The 15,997-nt window shown below is 44.5% G+C and overlaps 2 protein-coding genes across 3 annotated transcripts in view; one reads left to right on the forward strand and one right to left on the reverse strand.

The window, feature by feature from the left end:
* LOC8061665 (anthocyanidin 3-O-glucosyltransferase 2) overlaps window positions 8,968-15,997 on the reverse strand; it is a 35,863-nt gene continuing 28,833 nt past the window's right edge. The window contains exons 1-3 of one of the 2 annotated variants that reach the window (XR_002450546.1): window positions 12,300-14,390; window positions 12,066-12,225; window positions 8,968-10,184 (exon numbers count right to left, since the gene is read on the reverse strand). The gene's annotated coding sequence lies outside the window, so the exon portion shown is untranslated. Of the gene's footprint in view, window positions 10,185-12,065; window positions 12,226-12,299; window positions 14,391-15,997 lie in introns of those variants that run through there. The other variant, XM_002461915.2, reaches the window with a different exon arrangement.
* Window positions 14,951-15,847, forward strand: LOC110432639 (uncharacterized protein DDB_G0283697-like). Its single transcript, XM_021453415.1, has 2 exons — window positions 14,951-15,076; window positions 15,155-15,847. The coding sequence occupies exons 1-2, from the start codon at window positions 14,951-14,953 to the stop codon at window positions 15,845-15,847; spliced, it is 819 nt and encodes a 272-aa protein (XP_021309090.1).

Here is a 15,997-nt window from a genome sequence, read left to right on the forward strand (position 1 = left end):
TTGTTTGAACATCCGAAAAACAATTCCCCCCTCATAATATTGTAAAGTGTAAAGAAATTCGAGGGTGAGAAGACGAGAACCCAGCTCAGTTATATTCCAAAAATTTGTCCAACCCATCATCTGAAAAATTAAGTCAAATTCAGTGTCCATACCTGTTTCTTGTAGTAGGGTTGGATCGAGAGTAGGGGTATGAATGAAATCTTTGTTCTTCAATTGCTGATAGACTTCCTTCTCCCTTCGGGTCTTCAGTCCAAGGTCTCCTATCTTGAGAAGGACCTTGACTTGCTGACCTGATGAAGATGACGGAGCTTGTGTGGGCGTCGGGTCAACGCTCATCTCTGATGGCTGTGAGGAGTGTCGGGTTGAACTCCTTGTACCAATGTTCTTGAGAGCCTTCCCTGCATTCTTTACCTTCTTAAACATCCTGTAAACAAACGTTGGCAAAAACACAACTAGTGGAAAATGTGAGATAAAATTTTAGTGGTTAGCTGTCCGTAGTGTCAGTAGTCCAGGGGTTAATTGTTCAAGACAAGTTTCTATTTTGGTAGAGCCTCCCCTAAACAACTTTTACTTCCACTTAGACAACGGGATCACTACTTGCTAGGTGATAATCACTTTCTTAAAAGAACTCCAACTTCCTCTTCCACTCTCCTCTTCCTCTCTACTCTCTTCTCTTCACTACAAGAACTCTTTCTTGGGAAACTGAAACTTGTGTGGTTTTCTGGAGTGCTTGTGTGGAGAGGATGGAGGTAGAAGGTGGCTATTTATAGGAGGAAAAGGGGACAGGGCGGGCGCCCTTGGTAGGTGGGCAGGCGCCCACTTGTAATGCCCATCCTGGGTGTGCTTCCTCCATTTGCTTCCTTACTTTGATCTCACGCAGAATAATGTTGTGTTGGTGGTGGTTGGACGGTGGAAAGATGTCAAGTGAGTGGAAACATATTGGTGGATGAAATTATATGATGGGATGTATGTGAGGTGAAGTGTATGACATGTGGGACCCAAAGAGTGTGGGTCATGCTTCTAGAAGGTTAATATAATTAAATATAATGCAGGAAAATCTATAGGAATTAAAACTTAATGAAAATGATAATGGAAAATATTTTTGTGCCTCCACAATAATTAATAAATATGGGTTGTTTCACACCACGAATATTATTTATATGGGGCTTTTTGATTATTATAATTATGCTATGCATATATATGACTAATGCAAGAATTTAAATATGGGAAAATTAATAATGCGGATAAATACCGATTTACCTCCCGGTGAGGGTTTGGGATTTTTAGGTCCCCCAAGCTAGACCTCCAAATCTTTTAATCTCCTGAGTTGCCTTCCTCCGGAGATGGTGTCTCCAGTGGTTCTTCATGAACTTCCTTCACTGTAGAGTCTCTCTCTGGTCTGGGTTTGAATGTGAAGTGTTCTTCTTGACCGTTTATGTTGAACTTGATTTCTCCCTTCCCGACATCAATGTGGGCATTGGCAGTGCTCAGAAATGGCCTTCCAAGGATGATGGACACTTTTGAGTCAGGACTCATGTCCAGTACTACGAAGTCTGCTGGCACCAGGAAATCTCTAATCTTGACTGGAATGTTCTCGGCGATGCCCAACGGGTGTCGAACCGATTGATCCGCTAGTTGTAGGCACATTGATGTTGGTTCTAAGGTTGCATGCTCAAGCTTTTTGTAGACTGATGCTGGCATCACACTGACACTTGCTCCGAGATCACAAAGTGCATTGTTGAAGTGTTGGTTTCCGATCGAGCAATCAATAGTGGGACATTCAGGATCTTCCTTCTTCTTTGGTGGTTTATTGAGGATGGCCGCACTACATTCTTCTATCAGCTTGATAACCTCAGTGGTGGGCAGTGGCCTCTTCTTGTTAAGAATATCTCTGATATACTTTGCATATGTAGGTACCTGTATGGCATCGAGCAGAGGTATGTTGACATATAATTTCTGAATGACCTCTACAAACTTACCAAACTGCTCATCCGACTGCAGTCCTCTGTTTCTTCTGGGAAACGGCAAATAGTTGGTATCGTAAAAATCTTTCCTCATTTCTCCAGTTCTTGGTGGTTGGAGCAGATCTTCTGCTTCAACTGGGCTTTCTTCTTCTATCACTGCTGGTTGCACTGGTGCTGATGTTCTTTGTTTCTCTTTTGGGTATGGTGGATCTCTGGTAGCTTTGCCTCCTCTAGTAGTTATATTCTTTACCTGCTCAATGTTAGTAGCAACAGGCAGTGCAGTAGCTAACTTTATTAATTTAAGCTCTACCCTCTTATTAAGAGTGTTTTGCTCATCAAAGGCAGTTATTAGAAAATCCATTTTATTGTGTATATCTTTTAGAGATGATTCATTTGTATCTAGCCTTTGTTTAACTTCATTATTAATTTTGGTTTGTTGAGCAATTATCTCTTTTAATGAAAGTTGCTTGACAATATTACCTGAATTCATACCTTTGCTATTGGGTTGACTTGAAGTTGGTTGATATTTGTATGCTGTCTCAATGGCCCTTTGATCTTCTTTGAACTTGGCCCTCTGGTCAATCCAATGGAGCAAATTTTCCATCTTAGTTGATAATGCTTTTACTTCCTCTGGTATTTCTTCAGTTTGATGACATTGTTGAACTTTATCTTGGAACCAGCTCTGATTTTCTGCTATCTTATCCAAAAGTATTTCTGCTTTTCCAATTGTAAGCTCCAAGAATGATCCTTTAGCAGTTGCATTTAGGCACTCACGAGCCTTCTGGGTTAATCCATGGTAGAAGGTCTGCATAAGTAACCATGTGGCCATTCCATGGTGAGGACAATCTGATATGTATCCTTGAAAACGCTCCCATGCTTCTGAAATGGTTTCTGTCTTCTGCTGTTGGAAACTGACAATATTTCCTCTTAAGGCAGTTGTTTTGCCTATAGGGAAAAACTTTGATAGAAAGGTATCTGACAAGTTCGTCCAGTTATTGATGTTATCTTGATGAGTGTAGAACCACTTCCTCGCTTTTCCTTCTAGTGAGAATGGAAAAAGGCGAAGCAGTATGACGTCTTTGTCAACTCCGTTGATGTGGATTGTGCTTCCAATCTCTAAGAAATTCTGCAAGTGTGCACTGGCATCTTCATGTGCCTTTCCACTGAATTGTGTAGCTTGTACCAAATTGATGAGGCTTGACTTGAGCTCAAACTCGGGTATTCCTTCTTCTACTGCAAATCTTGGACCAGTTGGAATGTTGTCAAGACTTGGAGCAGAGAATTCTTGCAAGGTCTTTTGTGCCATAGCTTCAGCAATTGGTAGCTAGCTTCTTCTTCTCTTGATTGCTTTGGTTCTGATGATGAAGAGTTGAATGTACCCAAAGTCAATCCTGTTATACCCTGTATAAAAATATAAACATAGAAAAACAACAGGGTGAACCTGCCAAAGCAGAGGTGCCTTGTTATGATTTCTCACTTAGTAGCTGTTTTTATGCAATTATTTCTCTATAGTCTAGTCTAAAATTTATATGAATAACCTTGATTGATTTCCTGGCTTTCCTAAGCATTACCCTTTTGTTCCCTTTTTATGACTTATTCCTGAGACTCGTATAATTATCCTATAATTCCCCGGCAACGGTGCCAGAAATGCTTGTTGACACTAGCTAACACCACTTAGATACTAGGTTGTCATCCCTAGCATGGCGCCAGAGTGTACAAAGGTATTTATAAATGTAAAGGCTCTTTAGAAAATAATCTATTCTATCCGCAAGCGCACAGATAAAACACCTCATTGTAGCATTTCACCAGGATAAGTATTCCAGGTATCGTTATTTATAATTTTGCTCAAGGGATCTCAAGAAGATGGAATTAAATCAAGGGGCAAAATCTATCAAGGCATAGACTAGAGATAAACTTGCAAGAACATGATTACTAATGAGAAACTCGTCACACAGTCACTTACTTTAGCAGGGGGTAAACCATAAAGATAATGATAATGAATTATAAGTTCATGGGTAGATAACACAGCGATTAGAAAATAGACTACTCCTCATATATGTAGGTGATGTCGGATTAGCTAGAGAATGGATTCTAAGTTATCTACTAACTACTAAGTCATAATCTACTCTAGTTATCTACAAGATCATGTATAGCATAAAAGACTCTTCATTCATGTATAAGGAACATTGATAAAGTAAATCAGAACATCGCATGACTTACTCCACAATACTGGTTCTGCCTGTCCTATCAACGGAGGGTGGACTATATAAGAATCAACGAAGTTGTCACTATCGCGAACTACCACACGACCCGGCCAATAGGATACATTTGCAGATAAATGACATCTAAGCACCACGCTCACATGTGATCTATCACCTAACTCCCTCGCGTCAAGAGCTAAGCGCTTTGGAAACTTATACATAAACTCATTATCAATCATAACTATATCAAATATGGAACTAGAGCAAACTAAGAACATAATAATTAGAGACATAATGCAATTAGAACAAAGAATTAGAGAAAGATATGAATAATACCAATCTTTATTACCGAAGATCCGAATCCAGAGCGTAGTGCTCTACTTCTCTAATTGCTATCTAATCAACCTCTAAACTTGAAGGATTAGGGAGTAGCTAATTCTAATTCTCTATGGGAGAGAAGCTCTAAACCCTAACTTTGATGGCTACCTCTGAATAATGATTTCTCCTCCTCTCCTCCAGGGGCCAGGGGGTCTGGTTTTATAGTCCCTTCAAGTGAACGTGAGCCATTGGATCAAACCGACATAGATTGTATGGTTTAGATTGATCCTTTAGGTCGGTGGAGTCTTGCCCCGAAGCAAAGTCCTGTTTGGCTTCCAACCCTGGGCGGGCGCCCAAGGGGGGTGGGCGGGCGCCCTGCCCCCGAGCCCGATTCGCTTCCCGTTCGTTCCCGTGGCTTCTGGACCCTTCTAGATCAAGGAAAATTGTGCGGCACGTAATTATCTCGTTGTACGCATGACATGTGGGCCTTCTCTCCATATTTTCTGATAACTCCCTGCAGAAATAGATAAACACCAAAGCTCGTGGAATTCTGTCAGATAAAACCCTAATTCTAGATGTTTGTTTCATATTGATCCTTTTTTATGTTTATTTGATTATTAATTTTAGTACTTAAGGACCGTCAACAGTGCTTAGGTTAAAATGTCCTCCTAAGTCAAATTAGACGTGGTGTCTAGGTTGATTTTTGAGCCGATAGTATGCTGTAGTAGATATTGGAATATTTTGTTAGACTAACCCTGCAGGAAAACTTCCAAATTCAAATTGGGAAAGTCCTAAGATGAACTCACACTAGAGATGAAGAGAGACACAATAAATTTGCACAAGGGTAACATAACTCACTCGTAGCCAAGAAGAAAGAAGGGTGCCACAAAACATGTTCCACAATCAAAGCAATCTCATTTCTACGGTCAAGAAGCTGAGACATGAGGAAGAAAAAGTCAACCCCTCCATATGATCCAAACAAGTTCTTCCACATCTCATGCTTTCATCGCTCCACACACTAGTTTGCAATCTCTAAATTTACTATTGCTGTATTTCTATAAGTTTGAATTGATTCATAATGCCTATATTTCAAATTTAAAACATAAGATGGGAAAATAAAATCAATCCTTTAGAAAGAAGTAATTGTGAATAATAAATACGCTATGCTAAGTATGCTCAAGCAAATTCCTTTTTGTAGCATAGAAAGTGACCCTTAGCTATGTTACAACAATGCCCTTGTCATTACTTGTATATTCCTTCGGGTATGTGTTGTCCACTAATTTGTTGCAGGCATAATAATGACTGAAGTGAAAAGAGTCAACAGATTAAAGAAGCAAAAATGGTAAAAGAATGAGTACAACAGAGGAGACAAGATGTCTATGAATAACTCAAGATGTAAGAGGAAGGACTACCAGTCATTTACCCTTCATTAGTTAGTGCCATCACGCTCTAATAAAGAAGGTAATATTCTAAGGTAAGTGGTCACTCTCTCCTCTTGATCTTAGTGTGCACATAAATTAAAACACAGACATGTTAGAGTTACAACTTAAATTGATCAACCTGGTTAACTCAACATGATTTATCTTTTAAGATTGTTTATGACATCGTCCTCTTAATCTCAGTCTTAACTAAACAAGTTAAAACATTATATTCATTCTTGGGAAGATGATAGTCATACTTATTTGAAAATTTATATAGAGATGGACAATCCTTCCATTGGTTAAGCAATTTCATTCTTTTCTGCCATGTGAACTTAAATGCAACATTAAATGCTTAAGCTTTTGATCTTACCACTTATAAATAAATAAATCATGTAACACAACTTTATCTTGTTTAATGTGCCTAAGGTTGTAGAAAAATAAATAAAGAAATAGATTTGGTTCTGTTGGTGTTTTTCCACCAGTAGAGCCCATGCACTTGATCTCTACCTTAGTTTTGCAAACATGACGACACATCAAGCAAAGTTTATTAATTCTACAAGTGAAAGATCTGTAAGCATGCACACTGAGCAAGATGTTGCCAGCTACTATTTAAACTCTCTTTCAAACTGCAGGCCAAATCAAAGAACAAAGGTGACATCATCATCACTAGAGGTATGCAACCATCAAGACCTCCATCTCTCGAGATGGAGAGATACACTAGAGTGGAAAAAGAAGACCTATCAGTAAACTTTAAATTTTACATCATTGGCGTAAGGTAGTATAGTAATTGTCGGTGTTTTCCCCCGGGGGGTCACACCAACGAGTAAAACTTGTATGCGTGCTCCCTTTTCCAGATGGTGATGCAAGAAAAGACACAAAGATTTATCCTAGTTCGGGCAAGAGAAGGCCCTACGTCTAGCGGGGGGGAGTGTATGTATTATCTTGCACCTAAGTGCTTGTACAGGGGTGAATACAGGCGTGGTATGAACTGAGATGGACTGAGGTTGCTCTACTATGTATGTCTTGTGTTGTATCGCGTGTCTCGTATCCGCTCTCGGACCTCCCCTTTTATAGTTCCAAGGAGAGGTCTAGGGTACATGTATAGGTGACAGAGTAGGGGTCGATAGAGGTATGGCGTGCTGACCTACTCGAGGCCTCCGTACCGGCGTGGCCTCGAGCCGTCCCGTCTTGGTACCTTGATGATGATTAGGCGTGCCCCTGAATCCTGCTCCCGTGCACCGTCCAGGACTGATTTATCTGTTGCATGCTCGTACGTCGCGGCAGCAGCTACGTCGGAGTGGTTGAAGTGCTGTCGTTCGTCGCCCGACCCTTCTCCGGGAAGGAAACGTGCCTACTCGAGGGTCAGATGTCGTACGACGCCTTGCCGGCCACTGCGCTGACTTTTGGCATCTCGAAGGGGGTCTTGACTAGACGTTTCGACCCACTCCCTGCACCCTGCCACGCTCTGGCTTGTTTGGTGGGGAAGGCTGCAAAAAGAACGACAGGACGGGTGCTCGTTCCCTATCACGCTTCCCGTGACTGACGGGTTAGGTGAGAACGCGGCAGGCACATTAAATGCCCTGGTTCCTATGCCCGCATTAGGCGGTGGACGGCGTCCTTGTGCTCGAGGCCTCCTGATTCGTACGAGCCTGTTTCCGTATTCGACGGTAGCCGGCGCTCGAGCCCTGGCCGATTCGCAGGACGCTCTTTCCATGTTCGAGGCTACGGTCGTCGAGGACCATGCGTACAACTAGGCGTCGAGTTGGTGACCTCGACTTTCATATGGATACTCTCGATATGCACATCAGTTAGGGTACCCCTTACCGATATCCTCGACAGTAGCCCCTAAGTCTCTACTCGAGAGCTTACGCTCGAGTGGAGGCTATATTTTGTGGTCGAGTTTCCGTGGGGGTGCGCGAGCGACCCCGCGGGGGTAGCCCCCAAGCCCTTGGAGGAGTTTTTGACTCCTTCGAGGGTTATATTGCCTAATCTACAGAAACACTCTGGATGTCCATCATGAAGACGAGCTGAAGGCCGGGATTGGTTTATTTCGCACAGGGGTCTCGACGTACTCCCGGTGGAGCGGGCGTCATCTACCCCAGATTGAGCTCCTAGCGGGTAATCCAAGCGAGAACCTATGCCCTGTTCGAGGGGGTCAGCTGCAGCCCGGAGGTGTTCTCATAAAGCGGGGTCGACGTGGTCGGAATGCTGGTCTCGTTCGATAGAGTCCAGTGGCTCGATGCATCCCTTCTGGGGGATTCCTCTTGACCATCTCAACCCTACCTTGGACATCCCAAGCGAGTTCTCGAGGCGGGCCTCGATTTTTGACCACTCACCGGGCATCCCTGACTCTAGTACTCGAGATCGGTTGTCAAACCCATTCGGCGGGTCAGCCTGCGACCTCTCGAGATTTTCGTGGGTACATACCTTGGCTTACAGGGGAAGGAATAGGCCGTGGCAGTTCACCTTTTTGCCCGTCGGCGCGTCTTTTCAGGCGGGAGCCGATGCAGCACTGTGCCGGCGTGGAATTCATAGCGTCCCATCTGTGAGAGAGATAAGGACCGTTAAGCGGCGCATTTATGGGGGGAGTTACCGTATCCATCGGATCTGTCCGTTGGTCGGTTGCCGTCTATAAATGCCCCGTGGCCTTGTTGCTGTCGCTCCTTCTGCCTTCTGCCTCCGTTCTTGCCTCAGCTTCCTTGCCATCTCACACGTGCGCACCCTCGAGCAGTAGTAAAGTCGCTTTTCTCCCACCTGAAAATGCCTGTGAGACTCATCGTCGCCGATGACTGGCGCCCGTCGTCGATGATGGAGCGCCGGCTGCTGGAGCTCGAGAGGGAGGGACTCCTGTGACCCCGCACTTCGTCGTCGTGGCCAGAGTGGATCACGCCGGCGGCGGACCACCGGGAGCCAAGGCCGCTGTCGCACCCGGTTTTCCAAAGAAGACCAAGCGTTAACTATATGTGTGCCCAGGATGTCCACACGACACATATAGCGACAAATATAGAGAATATCAAGAACAATGCTTTATTATTTATCGGAACATAGTTACAACATGGCTTACATCTATTACAAAGCATAGCGGAAACTAATTCTAATCTTCACTTTGGGTCTCCATTTTCCACAGAGACGGTTGACTGGGGGTACACTCGCCTAGTACTCCTGGAATGTCTTAAGGAACTCCACCTTTGATTCACCATCTGGTACCATCCGGGATTTTTGATTGTTGAATGTAAAGCAAGTGTGAGCGCACCATACTCAACAAGTATAACATGAGGGGATGCAAGGCTCAAAAGGCTTGACTTGGTTTGACTGCGATAAGCATTTTTAGTTGGTCATATTTTATTATTAGACCTATGTTTCTAGGTTATGCTTAAGCTCCCAAGGTGAGAAGTATAATTAACATCAACATTACTCATCACCCAACCCATCCATAGAACCATCTATCTCGAAAAGGATCCAGGCCGCTCTTGACCGAGAGCACGACTGATATCTCAGTTTTTATAACTCTACAGAGTATGTACATCTTTACCCATGAGTCGTGATTGCCCTTTGCCTGAGGGAGCCAACCTCTTGACTCACTTCCAAGGTAAGTTGGTAGGGATCACTACGTAACCTTTCACTAGACACCCTAACTAGTTAGTGGCCGCGAGGTTTCAGCGGCAAGTGTGCATAGAGACCTCCTCCAAGAGGCACATGTGGTCGCGGCACTGTACACACCAAGGTAGGATCAAAACTATACACCACGAGGCACCCCCCTCTTGCGCCTTTCGGTAACCACTAACAAGCTAGAGACGTACTAGATACTTGATTAAGATTAGAGCCATGTGATTCTCATGATTGTACTGTAAGTCCTGGGTTGCTGCTTTAAGATTCAGTCCTTATGGAGGGCAGACTAGAGCACCCAAAAAGGCCCAATGCTCTAGCCCCATGATATCCATGTTGCTAGAAAGCATCATTATAATATTGATTCCATAATCATTAATCAGTATTAGTATTATACAGTTTGGTGATTGCAGACTAAGCAAACTACCCATATGCATAACCCCAGGGTAAACAAGGATACAAGATACAATATTCTAGGTAAAGTCCTTATGGGTTTATCATATTAGGCACATGCACATTAAGAGGTGATTAAATAGTTATTAGGTAACAAGGGAACTCATGTTACACTTGCCTTCCAAAACACTTGCCGATGGTTCCACTTCTCAAAGATATACTCCTCATGTAGCTCCACTTCTAACGTCAGCAATCAATCGATACAAGCATCACAAGAGAACCTAAAAACAATACACCAAGCATTACAAAATAAGACTTAAAGGTTTTAAACACGTAAGGATTGTAACTACGAACGTTGAGCGCAAAAACAACTAAAAAACTACTATATAAGGGCATGAAGGATCGAAGGTAGAAGTTAGAGGGTTCGGTAAATAATAGGAATAGAATAGACATGATGTATGTGGGCTATTTTGAAAGACTTGAGAATAAGGATTTATAGATGAAGAGTAACTGTTGAAGGATTGTATACAAGATAGACTAGAGATTATGGAGAATGAAGTAAGCATATGAAGAGTTAACGGCTTGATCACACAGGATGACTATACAAGTATGATGAGAGGAAACATATACTTGGCATTGACTATGCAAGAGTGAGATGGTATGATAAGATATTATCAAGAATATTTGACTATGGTTATAGAACACAATGAGGCAAGGACAACTATGATTGTTGGCATGGCTAGAACTTCGCGAGTGCATGCGCCCATAGATTTAAGGTGGAAGTGAGGCTGCACATAAGGTCTTTGTATTCTGATTACTCCATATATTATATATATATATGATGGAGTACTGCTGCATATGAGAGGTCGTATGGGATCATATTTTGGTTACAAGTGCACTAAAGCTAGTAGCTAAATCCACAGGGGATGTGATTACAATGATCTGCATAATGGTTGAGCATGCATGTGCGATGGGAAGTAGTGGTTCTTGCCAACAAAATGCAGGTCTATGCTAAGCTTCTGGGATACATATTTGTTGGATTTATGTGCAGCAACCATAGACATAGTCATGCAAGAGAGACGAGTGATTTGAACAATGGTTTGGTGGGGAACGTGGCGAGACATTGGTGCACCTATGATGTGCATGGCAGCAGACAACAGAGGTTATGATCCTTGATGACATGCTCTGATTAGCACAAATGAACAATCCATATTTTTGAGTCATCGTGGACTGTATGAGGTATGCTCTTGTAAAAGAGAATGGTAGTTTGACCATCTGTTAGGCGGAGAACACGAACTGAAAATGGGTGGCATGGCTGATTTCCGGACAGCAAGAGTAGCAGGTACTTTGGCCTCAACATCTCAGCAATTGGGGCACCTATGGCCAAGCCAACCAGTAGAGATTTGTACAAGGATAAGACACACATGATGCCTAAAGGGTTTGATGATTTGACTAATGTATGATGAGGAATAACACTACCAAACAGAGCCACAACGCTGCTGAAACAGCAGAGACAACAGAAAACCGAAAAGACAATGATATCTCTTTCATCTTGAATTCTATTACCATGGAATTTCTCAGGGGTGTGTGCAAAGGTACAAAACACACTATGGTTGAAGGACACGGTCACTGGAGCGATGGTTCAACGGGAATGCACATGCCAACCGACAGGAATGCTAATGCGGGGCAGCAGGGACATCATGCACAAGAACATTTATAACTGTTTTGTGTTGGGCTCTATGGTGATGAAATTTGGCAAAGACATGTGCAACTTCATGAAGAATATCATGTTCAAAGGATTTGATGATTGGAGGAAACGATCTTATGGAACATGCATGCCAATCGGAAACAGTGCTGCTGCAAGGATGCAGGAGCAGCAAGCATGATGATATCAATAACTTCGGTATCGCTGGTCCTATGACCAAACTAATTTGCAGAGGTGTGTACAATATCAAGAGCTATATTATTATCAAAGGGTTTGATGACTAGAGGCCTGGATCACTCAGAAAGTGAACTGTAACCGGCAGCAGCATTGCTGTCCAAAAAGGACAGCAACACAATTGCAGGGATACATCACCAATATTCGATCAAACTCGGATTATGGCTCATGATTTATGTAAAAGAACATATATATAGGATGGGTACAGGGGAGAGGGCCTCACATCATGGTTCGTGGTTGCCAGGGATGAGCTCGATGGCGTCCAACACTGATGATGGACAGCAAAGCGGTTGACGATCGACGGGATGGGGCTGCTGGTTCGGGAAAACAACAAGGCATGCCGGGGTGGCATCCATGAAGTGCTGCAGCTCTGCTATGTAGCCCTGGGAGTCACAACGGACAGGGGACAGTGAGTATGACCTTCATGATGAAGAACAAAGAAGGAGAAACTCCTTACCATGGCATGATGCACTGGATTCCAGTGATGAGTTTCGATGTGTAGTGGCAAAAACAAATTGTTGCACTGAGAGGGAAGGGGAAGGAGGCAGCCATGGCTGTATTTTTGTGTCCTCTTCTTCACCTGCAAGAGGGAGGGGTGTCCAAGAGATATCTTTAGGGAGAGTAGAACAGCAGGAATGCAAGGGAAATTGTAGGGGGCAATGGGGGTTATATTTATAGGAGAAGGAGAGGGAGCCTCCTGCGTGAGAGAGACAGGAAGGAGATATTGCTGTAGTTATGTGCATGCATGCAATGGAGTAAAGGAGCTGACATAAGAGAGCATGAAAGAGAGGTGTAACGAAGGGAATTAAGGGAGGAGGGCTGTGGTTATTTCTGCATGAGGGAGAGACAATGACGGCATAGGAGAGGGGGAAGAGGGGCTGTCCATCTGCAGTGTGCGTGAAGGAGAAATGGAGGAGGAAATAAAGCTACTGCCCCTTCATGCAATTGAAGAAATAGATTAATGGAGTAGAGATTGAGAGGGAGATTAAGGAGAGTAATGTTGCAATTGTTTTGCATGATGGAATGGGAGGAGGTGTCATAGAGGAGGAGAGTGATTCGCTGTGCGTGAGAGAGAGATGAGGAGAAGATGCAGCTAGTTGTTCTCTGCATGGTTGCATGCACAGGAAAGAGGGAGTGTAGGGGTACTGCCAAGAGAGAAATAAAGAAAGAAGATGTTACCATGAGATTTGAAGAAGGAAGAATTAGTTATTGTTGCTGTTTTGCATGAGAGAATTGGGAGAAGGCGCCACAGTCAGGAGAGGTGGTTTGCTGCTCACTTGATGAGGAAGAGAAAATATTGTTGGTTATTTGCATGCATGTAATTGAAAGGTGGAAACAAATGTAGAAAACAAATGAAGGATTAAAGGAGCACTATTAAGAGAGAGATGGGTATATGAAATTAAAAGGAAAAAAATGTTGCATCGTATTTTGGCATGAGGACTAGAGTGGCGTCTAGGCAGCAGAAGACTGTGGAGGCCAGCCATCTATTTTCTTTAGTGTTTATGGGCATTAGAGCTTGATCAAAACGGAGACATAAAGAAGATTATATAGAACTAATATACTGAGGAGTTGAGCTAGGAAATTAAGGGACCGAGAGATTAAATGGTATTGTCATTTGCATGAGGTGGAAGAATATTGTGTGACAGGAGAAAGGCGAGAGGATGACTATGAAGGAAGGGGCTACTTCTCCACGTGAATGGGAAGGAAAGAATATATTAATATCTGTTGTATGCTTTCATGCAATTGAAGATAAGAAGAACAATTGGAGTATTGCATTTGTTTTTGCACGAGAGCAGTAAAGGAATGTGGAGTCTGGCCATGCTCTGCTATTTAGTTGCTGCTCAAAAATAAAATGGAGAGATTAAGGGGTGGTGATTAAAAGAAAATGTATCAAAGAAAATTTGTGAATGAGCATTATGTGTAACTGTTATTTTTGGTTGAACGGAAAAAGTAGGGGCTATAGCATAAGGAGAGGGATGTTGTTTTCATAGGAAAGAGCAAGGAAATTTAAGATTCATTTATAATGAATGATTGAGAGACAATAGAAATTGGCCCGAATACTTCATGGACACGAAAATGATTGAGAGCTCAAGAAAGAAAAGAAAGGAAAGAGAAAGAGAATAGGACATGCTAGATTTTTGTTGGATGTTAGCAAAAGACTTGATTGGAGTTTTGAATACCGATTTGGTATTTTAGGGAGATGAAGATGGGATCAAACCCTAGGCGTATTTTGGAAACAAATAAATTCATTTTTCAATCATAAACATTGTGCAACAGCATGAGTGCAACAAACATTAAGTTAAATTGAAAAAAAATTAGAAACTCACATTTTTCCCAATATCTAAAATGTTGACAACATAACTAAAGTTGGAACATTTTATAAAATAATAAAATCTTTGGCTTTGTTTTTAGTGTTTTCTAAGTCACATTCCAATGTAGGAATTTTGGGGTGTGACAGCCGCCCAAGGGATACGTGGTCTCCTTCGCCAAGTTCCACTGCCACGGCTTGGGCTCTCCCCCAAGTCGCTTCATGCGGGCACTCTGCCACCACTACGGGGTGGAGCTCCAGCATTTCTCCCCAAACGCCATCACCGCCGCGGCGGTTTTTGCCGCGGTGTGTGAGGGCTACCTGGGGATGATGCCTCACTGGGACCTGTGGCTCCATTTATACCGGGGCGAACTCTTCAACGCCCCCACTGGAACCACAGGGGTGAGGAAGCCGGTACGGGCCGGATGCCTCAACCTGGTGCTCAAGACCGGCAAGTCAGAGAGGCTACGCGAGTACATCCCGGTGGGCTGACGTCGAACCATGTCGGGTGGGACTCCCAATGGTTTTATTTGCAGAACGACGACGACCTCCTCCCAGCCTACACCGGACGCTTGATCTCGGAGCGCCCGGACCAATGGACGTACGGCGTTGTCCAAGTCCACCAGTCGCGGCTCGACCCCCTCCTCAACGCCTTGAAGAAGCTACACGAGGAAGGCCTGATGGCTGCTTTCGTCCTCTCGGCCGTCCATCATCGGAGGGTTCTCCCGTTGATGTCTCGGCCGTTGAGGATGGACGAGATGGGTCCCGGTGTTTCGTCTCGGGATCTCGAGGCTTGCCGGATGTCTAACGAGGCTCCGGCGGACAATGAGGTTGCGGCCCAAGTCAGGGCGGCCGTTGCTGGCGACTTCCAGCCAGAGCACATCGACGGCTTCCCTATGAGGCCTAACAAGGGATCGGTCGATCTGGTAAGTTCTTTTCTCACTTATGGCTTCGATTCCGGATTTTCTTCGATCCTTTTTTAAAAATTGTCTTTGCTCACGCAGGGTTCGATCGATGTTCGATCCTCGAAGCCTCCGGTAAAGGAGGACGACGTTGATCCTGACAAGCGGCGAGAGTCCGCGGAAAAGCAGAAGTCCGCAATGGACTTGAAAAAGAAGAAGGAAAAGAAGAAGAATCTCGAGCGTCAAGCGCTGGAGACGCGTCGAGTAAAATCCAGGCAAAGGGGGGAGCCTGAGGAAGAATCCCCCGATGAGGACGATGGCGGCGATGGTGACGACGATAGCGATGATTCCGAGGGAATGGCGTCCCATCTCGACCGGATCCTCGAGGGCCCACCTCAGACCGGCGTCGACGTCCCGCGGACGGGAGTCCAAAAGGGGGCGCCAAGCAGGTCTCATGAAAGTCAGCAGAGGGAGTCGTCTCCACGCCGTTCCCGCGCCGACACTCCTTTAGAACCCGCTCCAGGTCGGACCGTCCCCCGCCCCCAACCTCCTCCTGCGTCTAAGGCGGGCCACCGGGTTAAGTCCCTGACGACGGGGCCGTTGACTCGTGGTCACGCTGCGGCCTCGATTAAGGGGGGAACGGATCGCGAGAGTACCAGTCCAAGTGCTGGCCAGGCGGGAAACGCCGAGCCGAGACCGGCGCCCGCTCGCGAGGGGCCAGGAGCCTCGACATGGGGTAGCTCGAAGCCTGCTGGTCGAGGGACCGGTAGGCGGGTCGCCCTTCCTGTGGGGTAAGATTTTCGACGTTATGATTCTCACCCTCTGATGTTTTGGCATTTTCTTGGGTAACGTTTCCTTTTACGCTTGTTCCTCTCTCCTTGGTTTGAAGCGGACGCTCGAACAGGCCCAGCTCTCGATGGCCAAGAGGCTTAAAGTGGGAACGGC

The sequence above is a fragment of the Sorghum bicolor genome, chromosome 2 (assembly GCF_000003195.3).
Source record: "Sorghum bicolor cultivar BTx623 chromosome 2, Sorghum_bicolor_NCBIv3, whole genome shotgun sequence".
NCBI lineage: Eukaryota > Viridiplantae > Streptophyta > Magnoliopsida > Poales > Poaceae > Sorghum > Sorghum bicolor.

What these genes read in the sequence shown, in the direction of transcription:
- LOC110432639 (XM_021453415.1), top strand. Translation starts at nt 14,951, where the DNA reads ATGTCTAACGAGGCTCCGGCGGACAATGAGGTTGCGGCCCAAGTCAGG. An exon ending in ACAAGGGATCGGTCGATCTG is followed by an intron (nt 15,077 to 15,154) that starts GTAAGTTCTTTT and finishes TTGCTCACGCAG; the next exon opens with GGTTCGATCGATGTTCGATC.